The sequence below is a fragment of the Strix uralensis genome, chromosome 3 (assembly GCF_047716275.1).
Source record: "Strix uralensis isolate ZFMK-TIS-50842 chromosome 3, bStrUra1, whole genome shotgun sequence".
Taxonomy (NCBI): domain Eukaryota; kingdom Metazoa; phylum Chordata; class Aves; order Strigiformes; family Strigidae; genus Strix; species Strix uralensis.
The window spans coordinates 23,515,450-23,537,788 of NC_133974.1; the positions used below are offsets into that span (position 1 = coordinate 23,515,450).

The window sequence follows — 22,339 nt, forward strand, 5'->3', positions numbered from 1 at the left end:
GCCGCCTCATCCCAATGCGGGAGCGCGGACACCCGGCCCGGAGCTTCCCGCCTCGGCGGCTGCCCCTCTCCGGGAGCAACAGGTCTGTGCCCGCCTCTCCCTCCGCCTGTGTGCGAGTGTGTCAGGCGAACAAAGGGGCTGAGCGCGGCCCCGCGCCCCCTTCACACAGCGGCCGCCCGGCCCCCTCCGCCAGCCCGGCCCCCGCGCTTCAGCCATTTGCGTCGCCTGGCATCTGTACCGCCGCTCCCCCCCCGCCTCCCCGCTTCTCCTTCCCGGCTTCCCCCGCCAGCTCCCGCTCCGGTGGGCAAGGCGGCGGGGCCGCTACGCTGCCGGCAGCGAGGCGGGAGCTTCCCCAGAGCGACGCGGGGCTCGCCGGTTGTCGCCGAAAGGTAAGCCCCTGCCTGCCCGCCTTGACGGAGGAGAGCGGAGAGGCAGCGCGGCGGCGGGCGGGAGGGGGGTCGGGCACGTCCCGGGGCCGGCGGCCCCGAGACGTGCCCGACCCCCCTCCCGCCCGCCGCCGCGCTGCCTCCGGGGAGGGTTAGTGCCGGTATCTGCCGATAGCTGAGGTAAAAACCGCGACGCGGAGCCACGGTAGCGGGCGGGGGGTGGGGGGGCGGGGGGGCGAGCTGGAGCACCGTCACGTTTAATCGTGCTTTTCTCTTCCCTCAGTCACCCTTAATCCGCCTCCCCTGGGCAAGAGGGAAGCCGGGCATATCCCCTTATCCCTTCTCCATATGTCGCAGAGGAGCCAAACCTGATGCCTGCGTATTTGTATTTTTATTTTTTTCCTCCTGCTGACCTATTAAAATTCTACGTGACTCTTTACACTAACGTTTTAGGGATGTGTAACAGCAGCAGATTGCTTCCCGCTATAAATTTTTCATGGCGTGCATCCCCATCCTACTAAAAGCACACACGAGTGGTGCAAGCCCTGGTTGTACACATGCTTGCACGATTTCGCAGGGTGGAAGGTGTCTGAAGAAAAGTCCTACTGAATTCCATTTGTCCCAAGCTGGTAGGTTTTAATGTCTGGTCCTTTAAAACAGCAAAAGGCCATCTCCCAACCCCAAACTTACATGTAGTGCAGAAAATGATAGTATTAAATCCTATGGCCAACTTTTTTCATCCATCAAGGAAAAATAAAATCCTCTAGAAATAATATTCTGTAAAGCTTTTCCACAGCTATTAAATTGAACAATAGAAAACTAGAACAAAAAGCTAGAAAAAACTAGGGCAATAAAAAATAGAATAGCAATAAAATGGAACAATCCTTTTATATGATCGGAGAAGCTAAAGAGCTCCTCCATTTTTCAGAGACTTAACTATCTGTCTCCCAAAAAGAGTGAAATGCAATGTTTACGGAAAATAATAATTAAATTGTCATTAGTATTGACAAAGCAACATTTGCTCCCTGGTTTAACTCTGGCCCATCCTGCTTGTTCTGCATTCTCCTCTTCCCAGGGCCCATCACACAGCATTTATTCACCCTTTAATTAGGACATCCAGTGCATGCCAATGGGATCCTCCTGTCATCCAGTGCTAATGGCACTGTCTGGTGAGAACCTGCCAAAGAGCAGAGGACTGGTCCCTTGCCTGCCCCAGCTCCACCCCGCTCTGCAGGGACTCGCTCCTGGCAGTAGTGGCACTGAAGTCAATGGTGACACTCTTATGAACTGCAGTTTGCAGGACTGCACCTTGATAACATCAAAAGGCTAAAATCCTTAATATCTTCCTTCCTTTCTTCTACAAATCCTTTGCTTGCATCACTTTTCAGTGTAACAAATAGTCCAAATAGGTGGACTGATTTGAAATGTCAATAAGAATGAGAGCACCATTATTTGGCAGGGACATTCAATGAAGGCCATTAACTGGCTTTACTATAGTAAAGCAGGATTATAGTATTTAGGGCTGGCCTAGGTAACCGTAGAGACAGTGATGTGGTTAGATGACTGGATCCAGATCCTACTTACCAGGGGTTTCGGCATCCTGTAGTATCCTGTTGCAAGAGGATATTAGGGGCAGCTGGCTGCTAAAGAGGGGTATAATACAACATGAAAAGAAATCCTGCAATTTCTTTTAAAGTAGATTTAAACTATTTTTTTTTTTTTTTTTTGGTGAGATCCTGTATGGATTTTGCAGTTTACTGAGATTCTGCAGCATTGCAGTTAGGAGGCCGTTTCTTTCCTGTGAACAGAAGCTGAGAAGTCATTTTATACCACTTCACATTCTTGGGAATACCCATTTAAGAAATGAGCTCATTTTCATTGTGTGTGATCTCATTAGCCTTCTTGGGACATGACATTTTTATGTCTGCTATTTTACTTTTCAATAGAATTGTCATCATCGTTCTTTCTGCTTCATTTTTGGTCTCAGTGGTGTTTTGCCAGAGAACAGGCATGATTAGTTCCTTTCATTGAAGAAGAATTACTTTACAGCAGGTCAGGATTTGACAACCAGTTTACCCTGATCTATGACTGAGTTGTCACTGAGCAGGAAGGGACCCTGCTCCTTCCCCAGACTGGGCCATACATTCCTGCCCGCTTCCTTGTGCCAGCACTTGTAACCACGTGACAGTACGGTGACTGGATAGAGATTTTTGCCTTCCTCCTGCAGTTAATTAAGCAAACACTCAGTTTACATATGTAGATGTTGGCATTATGAGTGGGGCTAGTCCTGTGACCAGAGTATTTAAATCTGCATGTAACTCTCTGCAGGATCGGGACTGTACATGCTGTGTTTTCCTTAGACAGTGTTGACAATTCTGTAGCCTTTTTCATGTCTTCATCCTAAAATGTTCCTTGGATGCTAACCGGCAGTTTTGGCTTTGAAAGAATTACCAGCCTGGGTCAGTATTGTATAGGGGTGATTGAGTGTTAATGCAAAAAAGAGTTGGCTAGGTCCTTTGTTCTGCACTGCACATTTGGTACTTTCCAGTTTCTTATACCTCATCAGTGAGGATGGCAGAAATTCATGATCAGTTAAGTCAGTTTACTTAATGCAAAACAAGCTGGAAAAAAAATCCAGTAGTTCTACAGATTTTGCACTGTGTGTCAGAGGGAGAAGAAAGATGTGTCACATAAACGCTCTTCAGGTGCGATGTTTCACAAGCTGCCATTGCTATGCCTCTGGCTAAAACAGACGGGTTGACAGCCTTTTTTAATTCACTCGGAAACATGCCAGAAACCACAACCTTTCCATACAAATCCACGTAAGTTGGACAAGCAGCTTTCATGCTGCTATGTTGTCTGTCACAACATGATTTGCATTAATTAATAGCATTGAAGTTATTTTACACGTACACATTCACAGATTAGCACAAGCTGTTTGTTGTTTTTCTGGATGCTGATTCCTCCAGGAGTATTTAAGGAGCAGGGTAAGATTTGCATGTGGATCTCTAACTGCTGGAATGCTCCTGGACTTTTGAATCATTTCAGACTGTCAGAGATCTGCAATCATTTTTATTTTTTTCCTTGGAAGCAGTTCTGCTTTTCTCTCTCTCTCTCTTGTAAGTAGATTGGAAGAACAGGCCCTAAGCTCTGGAGATAAACTATTATTTCTGTGACCCATATTTTAAAGTGTTAGACAGTAAGAACCAAAAGCCAACCCTTTGCTACAGGAATGGCATGCGAACAACAAATGTTCTGATTCCGTCAATGAAAGACAAATCTCTTCATGGGAGAGCTCTCCTCTTATCCTGTAGCTTTCATCTCTCCTTTACTGCAACTCCCCACATTGCCCTAGTTCAAAAGAGCTACCGTACACATTTGTATGTACAGTATAGGAAATCCAGACGCTTGTGAAGTTAATGGGAATTTTCCCTTGACTATAAAGGGGATGGGATTTAAAGTGATGTCACACTCTGGCTTTATCAAAAAGCTCTGTGAAACTTAGGTGGAAGTTTCTCGCTGCAGGCTACTAGCACAAGCCTCATTCTCTCCAAAGCCATAGAAGTGGGCAGTACACAGACAACGTATTTCTTTAACAACAACTGATAGTAGAGTCCTGAAGGAGTTGGGTTTTCACAGCAGATGCAGAAACAGTAAAGTAAATGTCATTTGAGTATATTGCTTTGTGAGCTTTGGAGTTAGTCAGTGTCATGTGTCCCACAAGAAGTTTTACACTGTGATACAGGAAAAGGAGGGCAAAGACTGTTCATGATCAACAGTATGATAAAATCCACTGCTGCTGCTTCTCATTGGTCAGGATGAGGTCTATACCACTCATTCTCCGTGACAGAAGACTTTCTGGTCTTTATGATGAGCAACAGAGTTGCAAGGATCTATTAGATTGTTGGCCCAATGCCTGCCTGGACTATATCCCTGCCAAGACATTTTGCAGCCTTGCAAAAAAATAAATACTTCTATTGGACCCCCAAAATCAGGCAAGTATTCAGAGTACAGTGCCTGAAAAGCCTCACTGTCTGCTTTGAGGAGATGTTGTTGATGTGTATCTAAAATCTCTCCCTAGTCAGAAGCAACCAAACCTTAGATTTATGAGTGAAATATCAAAATCTCAAAATGGTCAAGAACCATAAACCAGGACCCATGAATCTGGGATTCTTCTCATACCTCCCAAATCATAACCATAAAACCAAACACTTCTCTGCCTCACATCCTGATTTCAAGGTCTTAGTTCTTACTCCAGCTCCTGACTCTGTTCAGCTCTGCCCAGATTTCTACCTAATAAATGCAAGAATAGCACAGTGACTGTTGCACGTAATGCAAATTTAACTGCATGCATTAACAAACCTTTATCCCATAGCACTTGAAAAGGACATGTTTGATCATAGGTTAGTCAACCATACTACAATCATTGCTTCTCCTCTGTGTCAGAAAGTCCAAAAACGGATGGGACAGCCTTGAGGTAGCTGTGGTCATCATCACCCTTCATGATTGTGCTACCAGTCTGTATGTCTCTTCAGAAAGAGCATGGATCATTTTGGGAAAACAGAATGCTGCCAAGACAGCAGATAGAAAAGCGTAGAAGACAAAAAAGTGAAGTCCAAAGTGAAAAGCAGCATGTATATTTCTTCAAGGTATCCAGGATGATCCATTTGACACCTGATTTTCCATCAAGGTCACTGGCCAAAACAGAGAAACCATATAGATGCAAGACAGATTATTTGAGCAGAACAATGCTTTGACCTAATTCAGCCAGAAATTATTGGCTTGGTAGAGGAGTAAAATTCTTTGGCCTGTTCTTGCATCAATAAGATTAGATAACCAGGCAGTCTTTTCTGTCCCTTAAATTCAGGCATCTTAACTGTTATGTATCTGCCGTGTTAAATGGAAAAAAAAAATAAATGTGAGAGCTATTGAATTGCTGGAACTAAATTCTAAATGTAAATTTGAATATAGTCAGAGAAATCAGTGCAGCCAGAAAGCCTTTGCCTGAACACCCAGGCTCAGCATATGAAATTCACATTATAGTAAAAAATGTTATGCATCCAGTGCAGAAAGTGTCAGGCCATGGAAATAAGAGTATTTTAATAGAAACCTATTTGATTTCTGTTTCAGAATGGCCAGCAATTGTTACTTTCTAGTAATGTAAACACCATGCATTACACTCAGTTTTCTGTTCTTCCCCTCTTCAGTTCCAATGACGGCAGGGAATAGCCTCATATTTTGTTAAGCCCTCAGTTACATAGTTGCTGTTAAAAACATTCCCATTGCTTGGTGAAATCTGTGCTGACAGCCTATTTCTGATAGTAAAGTCTTGCCACAAAAGTACCTATGACTCTAGCACGTGTTTCTGCTTTGAGATCAGCAAGTGTTTTTCAATCCTAGCACAAGCTGAGATGGCTTGGATCTCCAGGCAGTATAACTGAGCCCTGCCCCACCAAAGGTAATGGGAAGAAGCACGGAAAGTTCCCTTTCATCAGGCAACAGAACCCAGCCTTCTTTCTCTCCCTCAGTAACCTTTTTTATTGTTCCTGTGAAAAGTAATACAGCTTTAGTTTGAAGGACAGTAACCCTCTTCTCACAGTCTTCATCGTTTGGGCACTCAGTTGACATTTGGGGGTTTTAATCTTGTCAGACAAAGGAAGGAGCAGCAGCAAGTTTCCCATGGGGCTTGGTCAGAGCTGTAACCACTGTAGAGAAAGATGAAGTAGCAGCAAGAGTCAGTACTGCTATCTTTTAAAATAATTTAGGTTTATTTTGGGGAGGATTCTTTGTTAAGGCACCCAAAGCAAGAACATCTGATTGCACAAGTTAAGCACTTCATCACCATACTCTGGTATTTTTCTACTGGCTAGCCCTTGGTAGCTCTTGTGCGCTGTTTTTTGAGGATCCCAATCAACAGGCATCTAACTGTACCCACACGATGTGTATGGGTACAGAACCTGTCCATATGTTCCAGATTCCATTCCAGGAGCTGTTTAGAGGTAGATCAGCAGTACTGTACAGCTCAGACACACAGCATCTGTCTCTGCCCTTGCAGGAGACCTGGGAGGTGCATCCTACCCACAGATCAATTCTGTGTAGGAATATGGCCTCAGGCTTGCCCCATGTCTCTCCACCTTGACCTGCTTTCCATGAAATAATAAATAAAAGCAGTCAGACTCCCATGAGTCACCTAATAGCTCACAGTTATAGGCCAAACTCTACCGACAGCACTTCTGCCATGGCAGAGAGAAGTCTGTGCAAGCTATTTCTTTTCCTTCTTTCAGATTAAGGCTGAAGGGTTTTTTTTTTTGCTATCTGATCTGGCTGTCTTAGGTCTTATATCTCTGTGGCATTGCTATCTGCCAGATAAAACTGCCCTCAAAGTCAGCCTTTGCCATGTTTAGCATTGCGGCACATCTCTCCATCTTTGAATCCAGTTCAAAGTCTGTATAAAGATAATAGCTGCAGAAACCTGGAACTATTTTGTAAATCTAACTAGATGTAGTATAATTTTTAGCTGTGGCAAGAATGACTGTAAACCTTAAGTTTGAAAAAGTATCTGAGCAAAATACATGATCTCCAAAAATGAGAAGAGTGCCATTCACCATGTATCTGAAGGACTGCTGCCCTTCTAAGCATCTCTCACTTAATTCATCAAGAAATCCATGAACCTCTTCAGTCTTTAAAAATGAGGCTGTTTTCTTTTAAGGAGTTTGTCTGGAAAAAGAAGTGTTTTCATTATTCCCTCCTCTGTAAGTTTTCCTTTTACTTTCTTTTCCTAGGCATAAGTCTCAGAAGAATGGGACTTTATTGGCTTTCCTCTAAAGTCTATTGTTACTTCTCAAATTCTGTCTTTCTCAAGCACAATGGTGACATACTTTGGCAGATCTCTGGTGATTTGAGCTATTTAATCTGTATGTCCTTTCCGTAATGATATTAAAAGCAAAATCCAGTTTTATCTTAAGCAAGGAATTTGATTTCCTCCAAATACATTGTCCCTTCTTCTGTATTAAATGCAATACATAGCAGGTGTGTTGCAAGAATGCGTTACGTTCAATGGGGATCAATGCTCTTCTGGAATGCAAACCCAAGCCTGACTCTTTTATTTTCAGAAATCTATCTGAAGAAATCTGCTCGTTTGTTTGACTTGGCTTCTCAGTGGATATTCTCCTCCTCCTTTATTAGTACCAATGTTGCCAAAGTGTTCTCAGAGACTTTGAACATGTTTGCTGTTATTTATTTGTTGACAACACAGTTTAATGCTGAAAAGCATTTCTGCAATCAACATTACAGCAGTTAACCACACTAATGCTCAAACGAGGCTTTTAATCATCATAAGCTGATGCTTTGCTTGATGTCAGTACTCCTGGTGTATGGCAATTTCCAGAATTTAAGGTCAGAATGGATCACTACATCAGCTAGTCTGCTCCTGTCAAATTGCATTCCCTCTGGAGTCCCAAGTGCCTTCCAGCAAGGCACACGCTCCTGATCTCCTTCATCACATCAGAATAAGGGTCTTCCCATGTCAGATCAAATGTCCACCTAGCCCAGCATCCTGCCTCCCACATGGACCATAATCCAGTATTGAAAGAAGTGTGTAGCAGGCTAAAAAAGTGTATTTTGCCATGGGATGCTACTTATCTTTGAATTTTAATACTCTGACCATTTTCCAGCTCAGGGTCCTCCTAAGGTGGGCACAGTTTTAGTGTTTAGTATGTATTTGGTCACCTTCAACAGATTTCCCTTCCTGGAGCCTGTTCTTCACTCTCCCCATCAATGCATGTAAACTTTCAGTATCCATAATATGCTGTGGTAGTCTTTTTTTTCTTTTTTTTTTTTTTTTTTTTCTGCTCAGTAGTGTAAATATTTTGCTTTGTTTATGCTTCCACCCCTTGATTTGTTTAGGGCTTTCTCCACCAGTCTAAAAAGGCCATCAGTATGCAGAATTTTCATGTGCCTACACTTGTGCACAGTCATCAAGTCACAGAGCAAACATACCAAGCCCTGAAGAAGTGTCAGCACTGCATTTCTCAGGCTGACTAAGGCTTGCTCTACCTGTTTTCCAAGCTACTAGCACAAGCCACCTTCTCTCCAAAGCCATGGAAGTATGGCTATGAGGTGGTGCCTAAGCTAGGCATCACCTTTTAGCTTGGAAGTTGGCTCAAGACTGGCGTACACTGTGTGGAGACAGAGTAAGCTTGTGTCTGGTTGCAGAGTGCTGTTGCAAGTCTCTCACTGAAGTGTTTTTCTATAGCTCTTAAATAATTTGGTACTTTTCTCTGTCCTCCCAGATTTTTAAGTACTACTTCAAAAAATGTAAAGCCTGGAACATCCATCCATCCATCCTGTTCCATTGCAAACCTACTAAAGCTGTAGATGAAAGGTAACCTTTTCCCTACTGTTCCTCCTTATTTCCCAGTATACACATTCATGGACTGCATTCATTTTTTCAGCTGTAGCACTACGCTGGTATAGTATGCACAGCTGTTCACTTAATGCAGTGTTAGCTGTGGCCAGGTATGATGAAAGTAACCAAACTTCAGTTTATCACAGAGACGATGACATGCTCTCACCTTATATCTAGAACTGTAATTGTGAGGCCATGTCTAGAACTAGCAGCAATTCTCCATAAAAAGTTTTGTTGCATTCAGTGTGATATTGCCGTGCCATTATCTCCTGACCTGTAGTGCATTAGTGATGAAGACATCACATCATCCCTGGAGTTTTCCCCAAAGGTATTGTAATCACTCAAAACCTTGTTTCTGACTTTTCTTTTTCTGTTAGACTTACTTTCTTCTAAGAGATATTGGAGAGGAGTTGCACTTAACCTTTGCTAGATCTTGCTTTTGTGGGAGTGTTATTTCCTTTTTGGTGTGAGAACTCCTTAGAGACACTGCTCCTCCCTAACTACTTCTGAAGAGTCTAAACTGGAAGGAACTCAAAAAGATAGTTTCCTTTTTAGAGAATGTTTGTCTCTATGGATATCACTGTTAAGAAATCTCTTCTCTGGTCATGATGATTGTTTAGAACTTGTATATTTATAGTCTATATTTGCTAGCTATAATATTGATTTCATCAGGCTTTTGATAATATTTTTATTATGAGTTACTTCCTCTCTCTCTTCCTCCCTGCCCAGACACACATACAGCCGTTTCTTCCTCTGAGTTTCTGATGAGGAAGTGCTGCCCACATGTTTCTTGTGTGGTCTGTAATCATAAGCTGCATTTCTTACATGTTTATTTTTCTTTATGGTTGTATGAAAATTTTGCATTTATGAGATAAAAACATTCATACCTCCATTACATGTTGTGAGAAAATTACAGCACTTTGAGAGGTCACAAGGAAGCTGCATAGGCAACTTGAGTGTGGGTGCTATACTACAGAAGACGTACATCCAGTAGGTAGGACAAGAAACAAGGATTGTATTGTAACCCCAAGTTTGAGCACTCCTAATTTTAAAAAAGGGAGAGAAAAAATTTATTCTTCCTGCAATTTTTCTTGAGGTGGGACATTGAAAGATGATTCTTTTTTCTTACAAGCAAGAGGTTAATCAAGCAGTTAAGATCTAGAGTTTAAATCTGTAATAGGATGCAAGAATTCAAGTGCTGCAAGCCCTCTCAGAGAAATGGCACCTCTAGGCTCCAGACAGTTTCCCCAGCTAAGAAGAGACCATTTTTTTCCCAAAATTTCACAGATCTGCTCAAGGAGTAGGAGAGGAGCCTTTTTATAAATAAGCAAACCTCTCTACACTTGACTCTACCCTTCAGAAGATTTTGCCTTCTGGGCTGAGCTGGATGTCTTCACATGGGCCAGTTTTACTTTTAACAGTCATCTTTTAGTTTTTAAAATAAATACAAGGGATGTTTTCTCTCTTTTGATGATCCTGCCTCTTTGGACTCCTTAATCATCTCAATCAGATGACGCTCCTATCCTGAGGGAATTCTCTACTGGGGTAAAATTTGGCAGTACAAGTTTTTACAAAAGCATTTCCTGGACTAAGGTGGAGCAGAACGACATTCTGTCAGTTCTGAACTGCTGTAGTGTCTCTTGGGGAGGACAGCCTGCTTATGTAAATCAGAGTTGCTTATGATAGGCAAAGCACTGCTTTTATTTACCCTGGGACTGAGTCAGAGCAGTTTCCATTTGTGAGCTGGAGAGCAGTAACCCAATTCCTCCCACATGTGCATATTCCCCAGAGAAAGTAGGTCTTGCTAGAGGACAGGGTTTGGGTCAAAGGTTATTGGCACTGCAAAAAAATTAGAGAGAAAACAATGAAAAACAAGCATTTAATTGGACTTATCAGAAGAAGTGCCAAATGAATACAGTGCCAGGAAACTTTACCTGCAGCTCTTCATTACAGTTTGTCTGTCAGAAAAAGCTGTGCCTTCTTATCTGTGCTGTTACTTGAGCAATGTCTCACAGCATCTGAGGTTGGGGGCACACATCCAGGATATTGTAAGTGTGTCATTGCCAAGTCTGTAAATACAGTTCATGTTTGTTGGCAGTTCCTCTGTCCATTAACATTACATCATCCCTAGACCAAACCCATGATAATGAAAACAGTTTCAGTCCAAGTAATTCAGCTTCTGACTTAAAAGTCCCCAGTATAAAAGGTGACATCAGTCCACAGATGCCATGTACTCTAAACAGCTTGCTTCCTTTTCCAGTACCTATCCTGTTTGCAAATTTTGAAAAAAGTGCTAAAACCAAGTCTGTTTTAAGCCAAATGAGATTGCTGGTAGCTCAGATCCTTTTGAATCAGCACAGCTATCAAGTATCTTCTGCGATCTGTAATTTTTGAATCTTCTGTGTCACCAGAACAGCAATGCAACTCTTTGATCACTGTAGATAAGAAAAGAATGAATGAGTTCGGTGTTGTATTTCCATCAGCCCCTTTCAGTTTCTTCCTGTTTTATACTAAATCCATGACCTTTTAACTCAGATTGGTTGTGTTGCTCAGTAGTGGGAAAGTTCCAGAACTTCTCTGAATTGTTTTTTCAGCTTCATCTTTCTGTAATTCCTATACTTTGTTTTCAGCTAGACAAAGGTGCTGCGACTGCTGGAGCAGTCATTGCTCTGTTGTTGACAAAGTCCTCCAAACCCTCTTTTAGCTTTTCTAAGTCTTCAGCTTTCCTGCGGAGTTCCTTGTTGCCTAAATTGCATGTGATACTTTGACTCAAGTCCTCCTCATGCTCGGCATAAAATTCAACATATTCCTTCTAGTTAACTTTAAATATACCAGAAGATAATTTTCTTCAGAATTCTGCTGCTTGACATTAGCAAGCTGTACCATCAGTCCTTCTTCCTCCTTGTGATTCCTCAAGAGGATGTTAACAGCGGTTTTTGTTAGGACTGTGGTGGGTGGCAGTTTCTTTCTCAATAACATTTCAGTGTCAAGTTAAACTTCTAAGCCAAGTGGATACCTGAATATGGGAAAAGTTATGATTACTGTGCTTGAGGATCTCAGCCTTTTTCATTAGCTGAGAAAGTTGAAAAGATTACTTTTCTGGATGCTGTTTTTAACAACTTTGAATAATTGCTGATTTTCCTTTGAGACATGATGCAGGAAATACATTTCACCATACAAAAATATTATTGGTATTACAGTTACTGTTTTTGACTTCTCACATTTAGTCACCCACACTTTGTATTTTTGGTAGCATTCTCTTTCATTCTTCCTTTATAGTTTCACTTGCAAATTAAGCAGTAGACTGGGAGCTTGATACTATCTGAAGCTACTCATTCATCCTTATAGAAGGGGAACATAAGCAGAAGTTAGGAGAAGTGGTCTCAGGAGAGGGATGTGTCTGGATCCAGGAAAGATCATAATATTGAGAGCAATGGGGGAAAGTATATTAGCACCCTTTAAATGTTCATGATTGAGGAGGTCAAGCTATCCAGAACTGTAGCATGATAAGGGTTGAATATCAGGGCACTCACCCAGGAAAGAGCAGAGGAGACACAAAATGTTTCAATTACTTACTTATGTTACAAATGAAGTACTGGTAGCAATTTTCTTGATATAACAGTACATCACTTTGACATTCTAGGTGTTTTTCTAACCATTTCCATTTGACCTTTGTCGTTTTGCCAGTGTCAGTTACAGTAGCTGCTCTCGAACACAGCTGATCATCAGGGCTCTGGAAGGCCTGGAGAGAAAGTAGATTAATCTCAATGTCTACAGCATAAGAAATCAGAATAAAAAATAGTGACATAGTGAATTCAGTACTGTGAAGACTCACTGAAAAACAAAATCCCATTGACAGGGATGCTGCCCACTTTAAGTTATTAATGAATCAATATATTTTCCACAGACACACCAAGTGTACACAGAGATCACTGCATTTCGCCTGGTCTAGTTAAAGCTGCAGAAAAGTCAGTAAAGCCTAACCTACCAAGTTTGTGTCTGGACCTCACAAAATTTGCCACTAAGGCTATCCAAAGTTCATAAAAATCTCACAGAAACTTCCTAAGTGCCAGATTTTTAAACACCCAGATGAGAAATACAGAGTTTGTGAAATCTCATTCCAGTAAGGAGTTTTCACATGTTGTTGAAACCTTGTTTTGTCTCAAAGGCTCAAATATCCAGAAATCAAACTTCAGTATTGATTTATTGTCTAACTGAAAGTGATCAAATGTAGTAGCAAGTCCTTCACAGGGCAAGTGCACAAAATAAAAACCCATAAGAGAAGACTGATACTATTCAGTGAAGTTTGCTTGTGCAACTATAAGCTTCTAGGTTTGATGTCTGTGTCAGGAGTTTCCAGACAATTTCACCTACCAATTATGCTTTCATTAAAAGAAATCAAAAAGTTAGATTTTCCTATTATTAATTTAATAGGGTAAATAAATCATCTCTGCTGAAAGGAGGTCATAACGTATATTTTACATAGAAATGAGTGTGCTTTGAGGACTGTGAAAAACCTGCCAACAGGGATTTTAAAGGAAATTAATAACCTCCTTAAAAATAGAATCAGAGCTCCAGATACTTAGTAAATGAATTTAAGTATGTTTGGACAATTTTCATGCATCATTCATCAAAACTTAGACTGAGCCTGGGAAATTCATAAACAAACATAAGGCAAACAAACAACACTTTGTTAAATTCTAAAAACTACATTTGTGGAATGAAGATACAGCTGGGTGGTGATTGTGCTGACAGGGACTAACCTACTTACAGCCATGCCCTGTAGCCTGCCATTTTCCCAGAGGGACTTCATGTTCTAAGGATCTATTGTGATTTTTGCTTGCTTCTACTTTTTATTAACAGAAGCTGTAAATCTTTCAGACATGAACCAGTCCCAATGACGTCTGTTTTACATCTCGCTAATGCATTACAGCTACATATGCTGTTACATAAATGTCAGATTGCTTTTGTCATAACAACTAAAAAAAATATCCTTTGATGTGTTTTGTAAACAATTAGAATCTATTAGCATACTTCTGGTCACTTTAAGATACTATAGATATCCTGTTAAAGGAAACATAACCCTAATAGTCCCAAAGTTCTGAGTGAACTGAGAACATACCGATTTTTAAACTAATAAACTTTTTACACTTTCTTTTAAACAGGGGGAATGCCTGTGAGGCGCAGTGATATGAAGAAGCCTTCACGAAGGTCATGTAAAGGAAAACTTGGCTAGTGGGGAATCTCCTTCCAGAATAGATTGCAGCCACTACCTTCCACTGAAGTAGTTGCACAAGGTGAATAAATTACGATAGTTCTCCCAAGTATCTGCCTTTAAAGGACGTTTTTCCTCAGTGCCCAGCAGTGCGCAGGGACCAGTTGTCATGAAAAGGACGCAGTGCGTGCAAACTGTTTACAATTTTTGCATAGCAACAGGAAAACCAGAACTGCTTTTCAGGCTGTTGAGGTGCGGATCGGGGCGATGCCCCCACCAGGAAGGGGTCAGGTTTTCGGGGGGTAAACTAGTGCAGTTAGCCCCGGGCAGCGGGAGGCGGCGGAGCCGCGGGATGAATCCTCCGGGGGAAGGAGAAGCGCGGGCTTAGCCCCGGAAACCGGCGACAGCCCCGTCTGCGACAGCGGCGGCTCTGGCTAAGCCGGAGGGGGGGGGGGGGGGGGGGCGGGCGGCAGGGGGGAGCGGGGGGCCGGGCCGCGGGAAGCTGAGCGCTCTCCGGTCTCCCCGCAGGTGATGGCCGCGCCGCGGCGGCCGAGAGCCCTCCGCACGGGCGCGGCGCGGCGGCGGCGGAGCTAGCGCGGCTCCATGGAGGGCAGCGGCGCGGCGGGGGAGGAGGAGAGCGGGGCCGGGCAGGCCGCCCCGCCGCCGCCGCCGCCACCCACCCCGGCCGCCCCCTGCGGCTTCAGCTCCTCCCTCTGCTTCAGCGCCGCCGCCGCCGAGCCGCAGCCGCCCGCTGCCGGCGGCCGGGTGGTGGAGAGCCAGTGGGAGATCAACAACGCCGCCTGCCAGCCGGGGGAGGAGGAAGAGGAGGCGGTGGGGACACGGGACCGGCCGGCGGAGGAGCCCGACCTGGTGATCGAAGTGTCGGGGCGTCGCATCCGGGCGCACAAGTCGGTGCTGGCGGCCAAGAGCGACTACTTTCGCGCCCGCGCCTCACGGGACGTCCTGCGGGTGAAGGGGGTGAGCTACGGGGCGCTGCGGCTCCTCATCGACTACGTCTACACGGCCCGCATGGGCGAGGTGCGGCACGACAACCTGGCCGAGGTGGTGAGCGGCGCCCGCGTCCTCCAGATGCCTTGTGCCTTGCACTGTGCCGCCGAGGCCATGCGCGCCCAGCTCCGCCTCGACAACTGCTACCAGCTCCTCTGCCTGGCCAAGAAGCAGCGGCTGGCGGAGCTGCGGGAGGCCGCCTACCGCTTCATGAGCGACCACTACCTGGAGGTGCTGCGGGAGCCCAGCGTCTACGGCCGCCTCAGTGGCACTGAGCGGGACCTCATCCTGCAGCGGCGCATGGAGGCCGGCCGGCCCTGCTTGCTGGTGGCCGAGGTCAGCGATGCCTTCGAGCGGCCGGGTGGCGGCAGCCGGCCACAGAGCCGCGAGAGCAGCCGGCCGCAGAGCCCCTCCTCCGTGGTGTCGCTGGAGGAGAGCGGCTCCCTCGTCCACTGCTACCAGGAGGGCAGTGGTGAGTGGAGGGTGCTGACACGCCTGCCCGAGGAGGCCAATGCCAAGGGCTGTGCCATGTGCGTCCTCCACAACTACCTCTTCCTAGCAGGGGGCATCGCGGCGGGGCCGGCGGGCAGCGAGCCCCGGGCCCGCCTTTCTGACAAGGTCTTCTGCTACAACCCCCTCACCGACACCTGGAGCCAGGTGCGACCGCTGGCTCAGCCCCGCTCACAGCTCAAGCTGCTGGCCCTGGATGGTTACCTCTACGCCGTGGGGGGCGAGTGCCTCTTCACTGTGGAGAGGTATGACCCGCGGGCCGACCGCTGGAGCCCTGTGGCACCCCTGCCCAAGGGTGCCTTTGCCGTGGCTCATGAGGCCACCACCTGCAATGGGGAGATCTATGTGTCGGGAGGCTCCCTCTTCTACCGACTGCTCAAGTACGACCCCAAGCGTGACGAGTGGCAGGAGTGCCCTTACAACAGCAGCCGCCGGCGCTCTGCTGACATGGTGGCCTTCAAGAGCTTCATCTACCGCTTCGACGTGAGCAGTGGCCGCGGTGGGGAGCAGGGCCCAGGTGGCGGGACTGGTGGTGGAGTCGAAGTTTTCCGGTACAACACGGTGGCCAAGCGCTGGAGCCAGTGCGCCAGCCTGCGACCCAGCGGTGGCCCCGTCCAGCCCTTCCGCTGCGCTCCCTTGGGCAACACCATCTACTGTGTCAACCGGACCGGCACCCTCCGCTTCAGCCTAGCCCAGGACGGCGAGGTGGAAGCGGATGGCGGGCTCAAGGGCACCTTCGATGGAGAGCTTCTTAAAGCTCCCTTGGATGCCAAGGGTGTCCTCCTACCCTTCGTGCTCACCCTGCCCGAGAGGCTGGACAAAGCAGGGGACCAGGAGGGCTCCCTCCCACTGTGAGGTGGCCAGCCTGGCTCTGGCTTCCTGAGTGGGGAGCTGGGTTGCAGATGTGGGGGACCCACAAACTCCCCCCTACAGAGGCGACCCCCTCTGGCATGTCTGCAGAGAGAAGGGGCTCCCCCTTTCCTCCTCTCTGCTCCCAAGATGTTGAGCTGGTGTCACTTGATTGTAACTTGGTTGTCACTCTTCTTGTGTTTGCTGTGCTTTGTGTGAAAAGCCAAGCACATGAAAGGAAAAGCTGCTATAAAGGATAATCTCTGGATTATGTGCCAATTCCCAATCTGAGAAAAACTTTTTTAGACCTGGATTTCTAAAAAATTCCTGACAACAGTGTCATAATGGACGTTGCTGTTAGTGTTGGTCGTGTGTTTACACGTAGTTGAAATCTGGGCTGGAGCCTTTTCTGCCATTTGTTTTCTTTCTCTCTGGGATGATACTGAGAGATAAACACTGCTGGCAACGTAGCTGCATTTGTTTTTAAGTTAAACCAACTATTTCCTGTGTTAGAAAAGTGTAGGAAGAACATGTCCATCACAGCCTTTCATTTCTGGTGCAATAGATGGTTTAAGGAAGATGTGGCACTGTGTGGTCCCAGGAATTTCAACCACAAATGATTTAACAGATACCAGACTTAAAGTTTTAAGTAACACAAATGTGTGCCACATGTTTGTATTTGGAATACAAAAAAAAAAAAAAAAAAGGAAAAGGCAAGTTACCTTTTTAAAATGTGGCGTATTATAGCAGATATGAAATGTTGATATGTTCTTTATTTGAAAAAGGCAATGATTTCTGTATAAAAAAGACATTACCTTTTTTATCAGAGATTTTAAATTATAACAAAAATGAACTGAAGCTGTTCAGGCTGCAACCGATTGACATGACCATTATGCCACTAGAGTTGGGGGAAATATTTTGTACTTCAGCTGCTCTTTAATTAACTGCAGGTCAAGGAAGATTAACTTAAACCAAATGTAAATTCTTTGAAACTTATTGCAGACAGCTTAAATGTTTCACTGTATGTTCAGTATCCTGTGGCAAGAAGCTTTTCCAACTTAGTGCAAGACCATCAAAGAAGGACATGGAAGATAGGAATGCGCTACACATGTTGATTATATTCTGCACTAGCATGATGTTATTCCCCTATCTTTTGATTGAGAGACTGCTTTATTTATTTCGATCTAATGATTGCTGTAATCAGTAAGGCCTTTTAATTGCAGTACATGCTGTTGGTGTACTCTGTCATTGGGATTCTGAACTGCCTGAGAGTGCTGTTTCTGGAGCAGCATCCTAACGAGACAAAACCACACAAAGCTTCTTCCTGCCTGTGGAAAGTTGGAGCATACTTTTTGTCACGTTACTCAGAACTGGAAAAGTGTAAACCGTCTATGCAGACAGACTGTATTGAAAAGGGCACATGCGTTTTATTTTATACATTTTATATAAAAAATCAATAGACAAGGCAAATGTTTTAGCTTTATGGTAAATCGCTGAGAAACCTTTTCTGATAAAAGAGAACCAGTGTTTTTGCTATTGATAATTCAGCCTGGAACTGTCATGGACTGTGGAAGGGAATTGTTTATACTCAGAGCTCTAGTATAGATTCATATTTTAGAAAGACATAGGGATCTTACATCAAAGAAAGCAGATCTTTTTATGTTTTATTAAGATGTTTCTGTTAAACAGGACATTAGCATTCTTACACATTATTGCTAGTTCCAAAGGAAGACAGCAGGCTCTGTCCTAAGACACCATCTTCACAGAAGAGAATAGTGAAGTTTATAGATACTTCTTTCCTTCACTTTCATGGCTTTTTTTTTTTTCCTTTTCTCCATCTGTCTTGCACAGGGTTTTCATGCAGCTGATCTGTTTAGCCATCCTGTAGAAAACAGTGGACCATTCCTAAAAGTTCTTAGCCAAGCGAGCCTATTCCCTAGTGAGCTAATTAAAGCATCAGCCAGGTAGGAACTGCAGGCCTGCAGAGTGTGACGCTTATCTTAGCCTCAGTACAGGTCGGTGCAGTGGAATTTAATACCACAGATGGCATATTCATTAGCAATTCACAAAGAAATTGATTTTCTTTACTGAATGATGGACTTAATTCTCAGACAAGAATCCTTGGAAATGTTGACTCTTAAGTTAAATTACAGCATTGTAGCTTGAGCAGGAGAGAAGAATTACGTGTTTGCCTCCAGCATCATTTTTATGTTAAATGTAGAAAGTATTTCAAGCTGTGTAGTGAAACACTTAGGTGCATACTTAAACTAAAGACATAAGCGCTAGGCCAGATTTTGAGTTAGTAGAGTCACCAGGAACACACAGGGAAATGTCTGGTTTATCTTACAATATAATATGATTTCGTAGTTCAAAAAATTATGTAGTATAGTTCTTATACTGCAGCATAGTGAGGAATCAAGCCAGCGTTTGCATTCCTATTAATTAAGCATTACTTTAGCATTTTCATTCCTACGAATGCATGAAAATGCTTCTAAATTAATTTGGGGAAGTCTTCATGATTTAAGCTGTGAAAAGATGCCACAGACTTTCGGGAAAGGATGAAACATATCCTTTCTTTCAGTATTTGTTGCTGTACACCATGAAGAAATACATTTGGAAATAATCTTTACAGTAATTCTACAAATCTGCAGTGGTTTGTATTTTTGCTATTGTTAGGAAAGGTTGAATCAAGTGCTTACCCACTTTCACTGTTTACACAGTGTAAATGAGGGCTGAGTCTGGTCTTCATTAGTAGCTGTCCATCAAACCTGTTTCCTTTGTACACTCTTTGCATAATCACAGCCTGATGATTGACAACAGGGGCATGTTTCTAGCCAGATTTCCTACTCTGTGGCCTCTGTTTCCTCCCTGATTAAGCCTGAGGCAGGTTTGCTGAGAGTTGTTTTTCCCCCTCAGTTATATCTTCAGCGTATCCAAAAAAACCCCACTGAACTTGGCCACTAAAACTAGAATTCAGGTAGACTTCAGTCATTTGAAGACTAAAATTGTCATCCCAGAACTCTGATTTGTTAAACTGAGCAACCACTGTCCCTTTGACACGCAGAGGTGCTGAGCAGTTCCCCTCCACCCATTCAGAACTGCTCACCTCTGAGCAGTTACGCGCCTACTTAGCTACCGCCTCCACTCCTTTGAAACTAGATGATGCGATACCCAGAAGCCACCAATGTAATATGGTACAGACTAAAGGGCCGGGCCACCCTCAAATTGCATTTGCATATGTTTTGCTTTTAAAACAGATCTCTTTTATCTAGTAGCCTGAAGGCTACTGTATTTGCATGGGAACGTGGAGATATGTGTTTGCTTTCTTAGCCTGCAAGGATTCAATCCATATCTCCCACCGCCTGATTAGTAATGGATTGAAGGACCTCTTGGAGCTAATCCCTGATCTCTAAATATTTATGCATTTTGTATTATACATTAATTGGCTAAAAATCTCAGAAATTATCCAGGCAGGTGAATTCAAACCCTCATCATCACTGAGAGATCTGAGACTAGCTGGAGAGATGTAGTCCTCTCTGCTGTCTGTCTTCTCCATAAATCTCACAGTCCCCTTCTCCCACTTTTAATAGGACATGCAGGAGATAATTTTTCTGCTTCCTCCTCCCTAGAGTACTCCTGTTTTCAAGATCATCTGGTAGAGGATATAGGCTTGGATTCCCTTAAGCTGAGTAAGGACTGGACTCAGGCCTCCCACTTCATGTGTGTGTGTTCTCAAATCCAGATGACTGTTTAGAAGAGTATAGGGACCACCTTCTATGGCTCTTTTTCAGGGAAGAACCTCATGCAAATCCTCCAAAAGCATATGGAGGTTCCTGCACACCAAGTTCTGGGTAGATTCCAGGCTCCAGCTCCTGGATGGGTAATTCAGGACACAGTTGGTACGTGTTGGTGCAATTGGGCAAGTTTTCTTCTGTGGGAAGCTTTTGCAGACAGGCTCTGTATTTTGGATTGCCAGTCTGAGGTGAGGGACTCCATGCATTGTACTGGGAGGCCAAGGAGGTAATTTGGATTCTTCTCAGGGGTGACGCCTTGTTAAAGAGGCATTGCAGTGCCTAACATGGAAATGCCCAAAGCCTTCATTGCATCTAAAACGAAATCCCTGCTTCAGTAAAGAAACAGTCTTTCTTAGCAAATGCTAATAACAGATGGAATTTTAATATTTCCATCTATTAACTGGTTCCGTAAAAAGAAATCTTAATTGCAGCAAAGGCATGTGTACAAATTCTGTTTACACTTGGAAATTAAGTCAAAGGAAAAAACTGGCAAAAGAATAACCCTATTTGATCAAAACAGGCACTGTTAAGCAACATGGGAAGGATGCTAATCATACCCTGTTAATGAATAAAATTGTGCAGTAGCTGATGTAAATTCTCTCCACAAAAAAAAATTCTTTGTAAATAAGTACCTGGTAAAATTTAAAGTGATAAAAGAATAAATTATTCACATGAAAGCCGTAACTCTCCTGTGCTGTTTGATTGGCTCTCAGAGTGTTGTATCCTGATGATCGGTATTCGTGAGTGGCCTATTGCTTTTCCTGCTTTACGGTATCCATTCCATTGACTGCTCCATAGATCTGTTACCCTTCATTATCACAAAGCTTAACAGTGGTACTGGGGTGATTTGCTTTGTGTCTGGACTGACATGTAGTGCTTTCTGCGTGAATGAACCCAGAAGATTTAGACAGAATTGTATCTTTGGTTTGTTTTTTTTTTTTTTCCAGTGGCATTGCTCCTGGGAAACTTAAGAAAGCACAAGAAGGGGAAATGGTGGTACTGTTGAGCAGTTGTAGTAACAAGCATTTAATTAATTTCTTTTTTTGTCAGCCGTTATTCTGCACACCAGATTTGCACTGGATTTAACAGAACATCTCTGTGTAGCTATTACCAGCATGAGTCCGAGTACTATTATAACAAAGTATGTTTTTATTTAAGTATATTTACTGCCTCAACTCCTACTCTGAGATGATTTAATGTAACTTTGTAATAGTTCCACACATTTAGTAGATTACTGGAACTATTCTGACTTTGCGTTACTGCTACTGAAAGCAGAGATTGACACACAAGCTCAGTAAAATTGTGTACTCAGCATATATGTAATCACACACTTTTCATTTGTTTCGGCCTACTGAATGCTGAGAGCTGCTGGAATGAACCCATCAGTATTAGGAATCAGCAGGCTATTCTGGAGACTTTAACTTTCATAAATTACTCAACGGAAAGAAATGGGAGTGTGGGGCAGAGGACTAGGAGGGAAGAGAAGAATTTGGAGTCAAAAATACCTACTATATATATCCAGTTGAAACAAAGAAATAGCAGGGAAGGGAAACTGGAGTTAGTACTTGAGACAGTGATGAATACAGGGCCAATTTTTTTCAAATATTGCTTAAACAGCCCGATTTTTTACCAGTTATGTTGTTAGTCCCATCGTTTTGCATCTGCAATACATTTCAAACAACCACAGTGTTTAATAAGCTACTTTTTTCAGGGCTCTCATGGTTTGCTTTTAAGTCTTAGTGGATAAACCTTGGAAAAATTTGTGAAATCATGAAATAACAATGTCAATGCTGCCACTTACAACAGATTAACTAATGCAAATGTTTTAGACACTGTTCACAATTCAGGTGAATTATATGTGTAACTGATGTACTAACAGTTTCATTTTTGAAGTATATATAGGTAAAGCTTTTTATGTACTCCAAGTTATGCTGTAATGAAATAAATACATACAAAAAGTCTATGCTGCCCCTTAGGGATTTCTGGGTAATTGGTGTTTTTTCTTTGTCATCCATCCATCCAATCAGTAAACAGTATTATATTTGTTCTTACAAAGCAAAGACAAAATGATATGGATTAGCATAAGTTCCAGTTCAGTTACATTTTATTTCATTTTTGTTTTTTGTCAGCATGTTAAAGTACATTATTTATTTATAAAAGTTACATATAT

General features: G+C 43.5%; 1 protein-coding gene across 6 annotated transcripts; it reads left to right on the forward strand.

Moving 5' to 3' along the window:
* KBTBD11 (kelch repeat and BTB domain containing 11) lies at positions 1-22,130 on the forward strand. 6 transcript variants are annotated; one of them, XM_074861690.1, is made up of 4 exons: positions 35-82; positions 8,678-8,769; positions 13,959-14,090; positions 14,537-22,130. In XM_074861690.1, the coding sequence occupies exon 4, from the start codon at positions 14,612-14,614 to the stop codon at positions 16,379-16,381; it is 1,770 nt and encodes a 589-aa protein (XP_074717791.1). In that variant the 5' UTR covers positions 35-82; positions 8,678-8,769; positions 13,959-14,090; positions 14,537-14,611; the 3' UTR covers positions 16,382-22,130. The 6 variants fall into 6 exon arrangements, with proteins under 6 accessions (XP_074717792.1, XP_074717791.1, XP_074717787.1 ...); XM_074861686.1 differs by lacking the exon at positions 35-82 and adding an exon at positions 153-389; XM_074861689.1 differs by lacking the exons at positions 35-82; positions 8,678-8,769 and adding exons at positions 371-389; positions 670-765.
* Positions 22,131-22,339: the final 209 nt, after the last annotated feature.

What these genes read in the sequence shown, in the direction of transcription:
- KBTBD11 (XM_074861691.1), top strand. Translation starts at nt 14,612, where the DNA reads ATGGAGGGCAGCGGCGCGGCGGGGGAGGAGGAGAGCGGGGCCGGGCAG.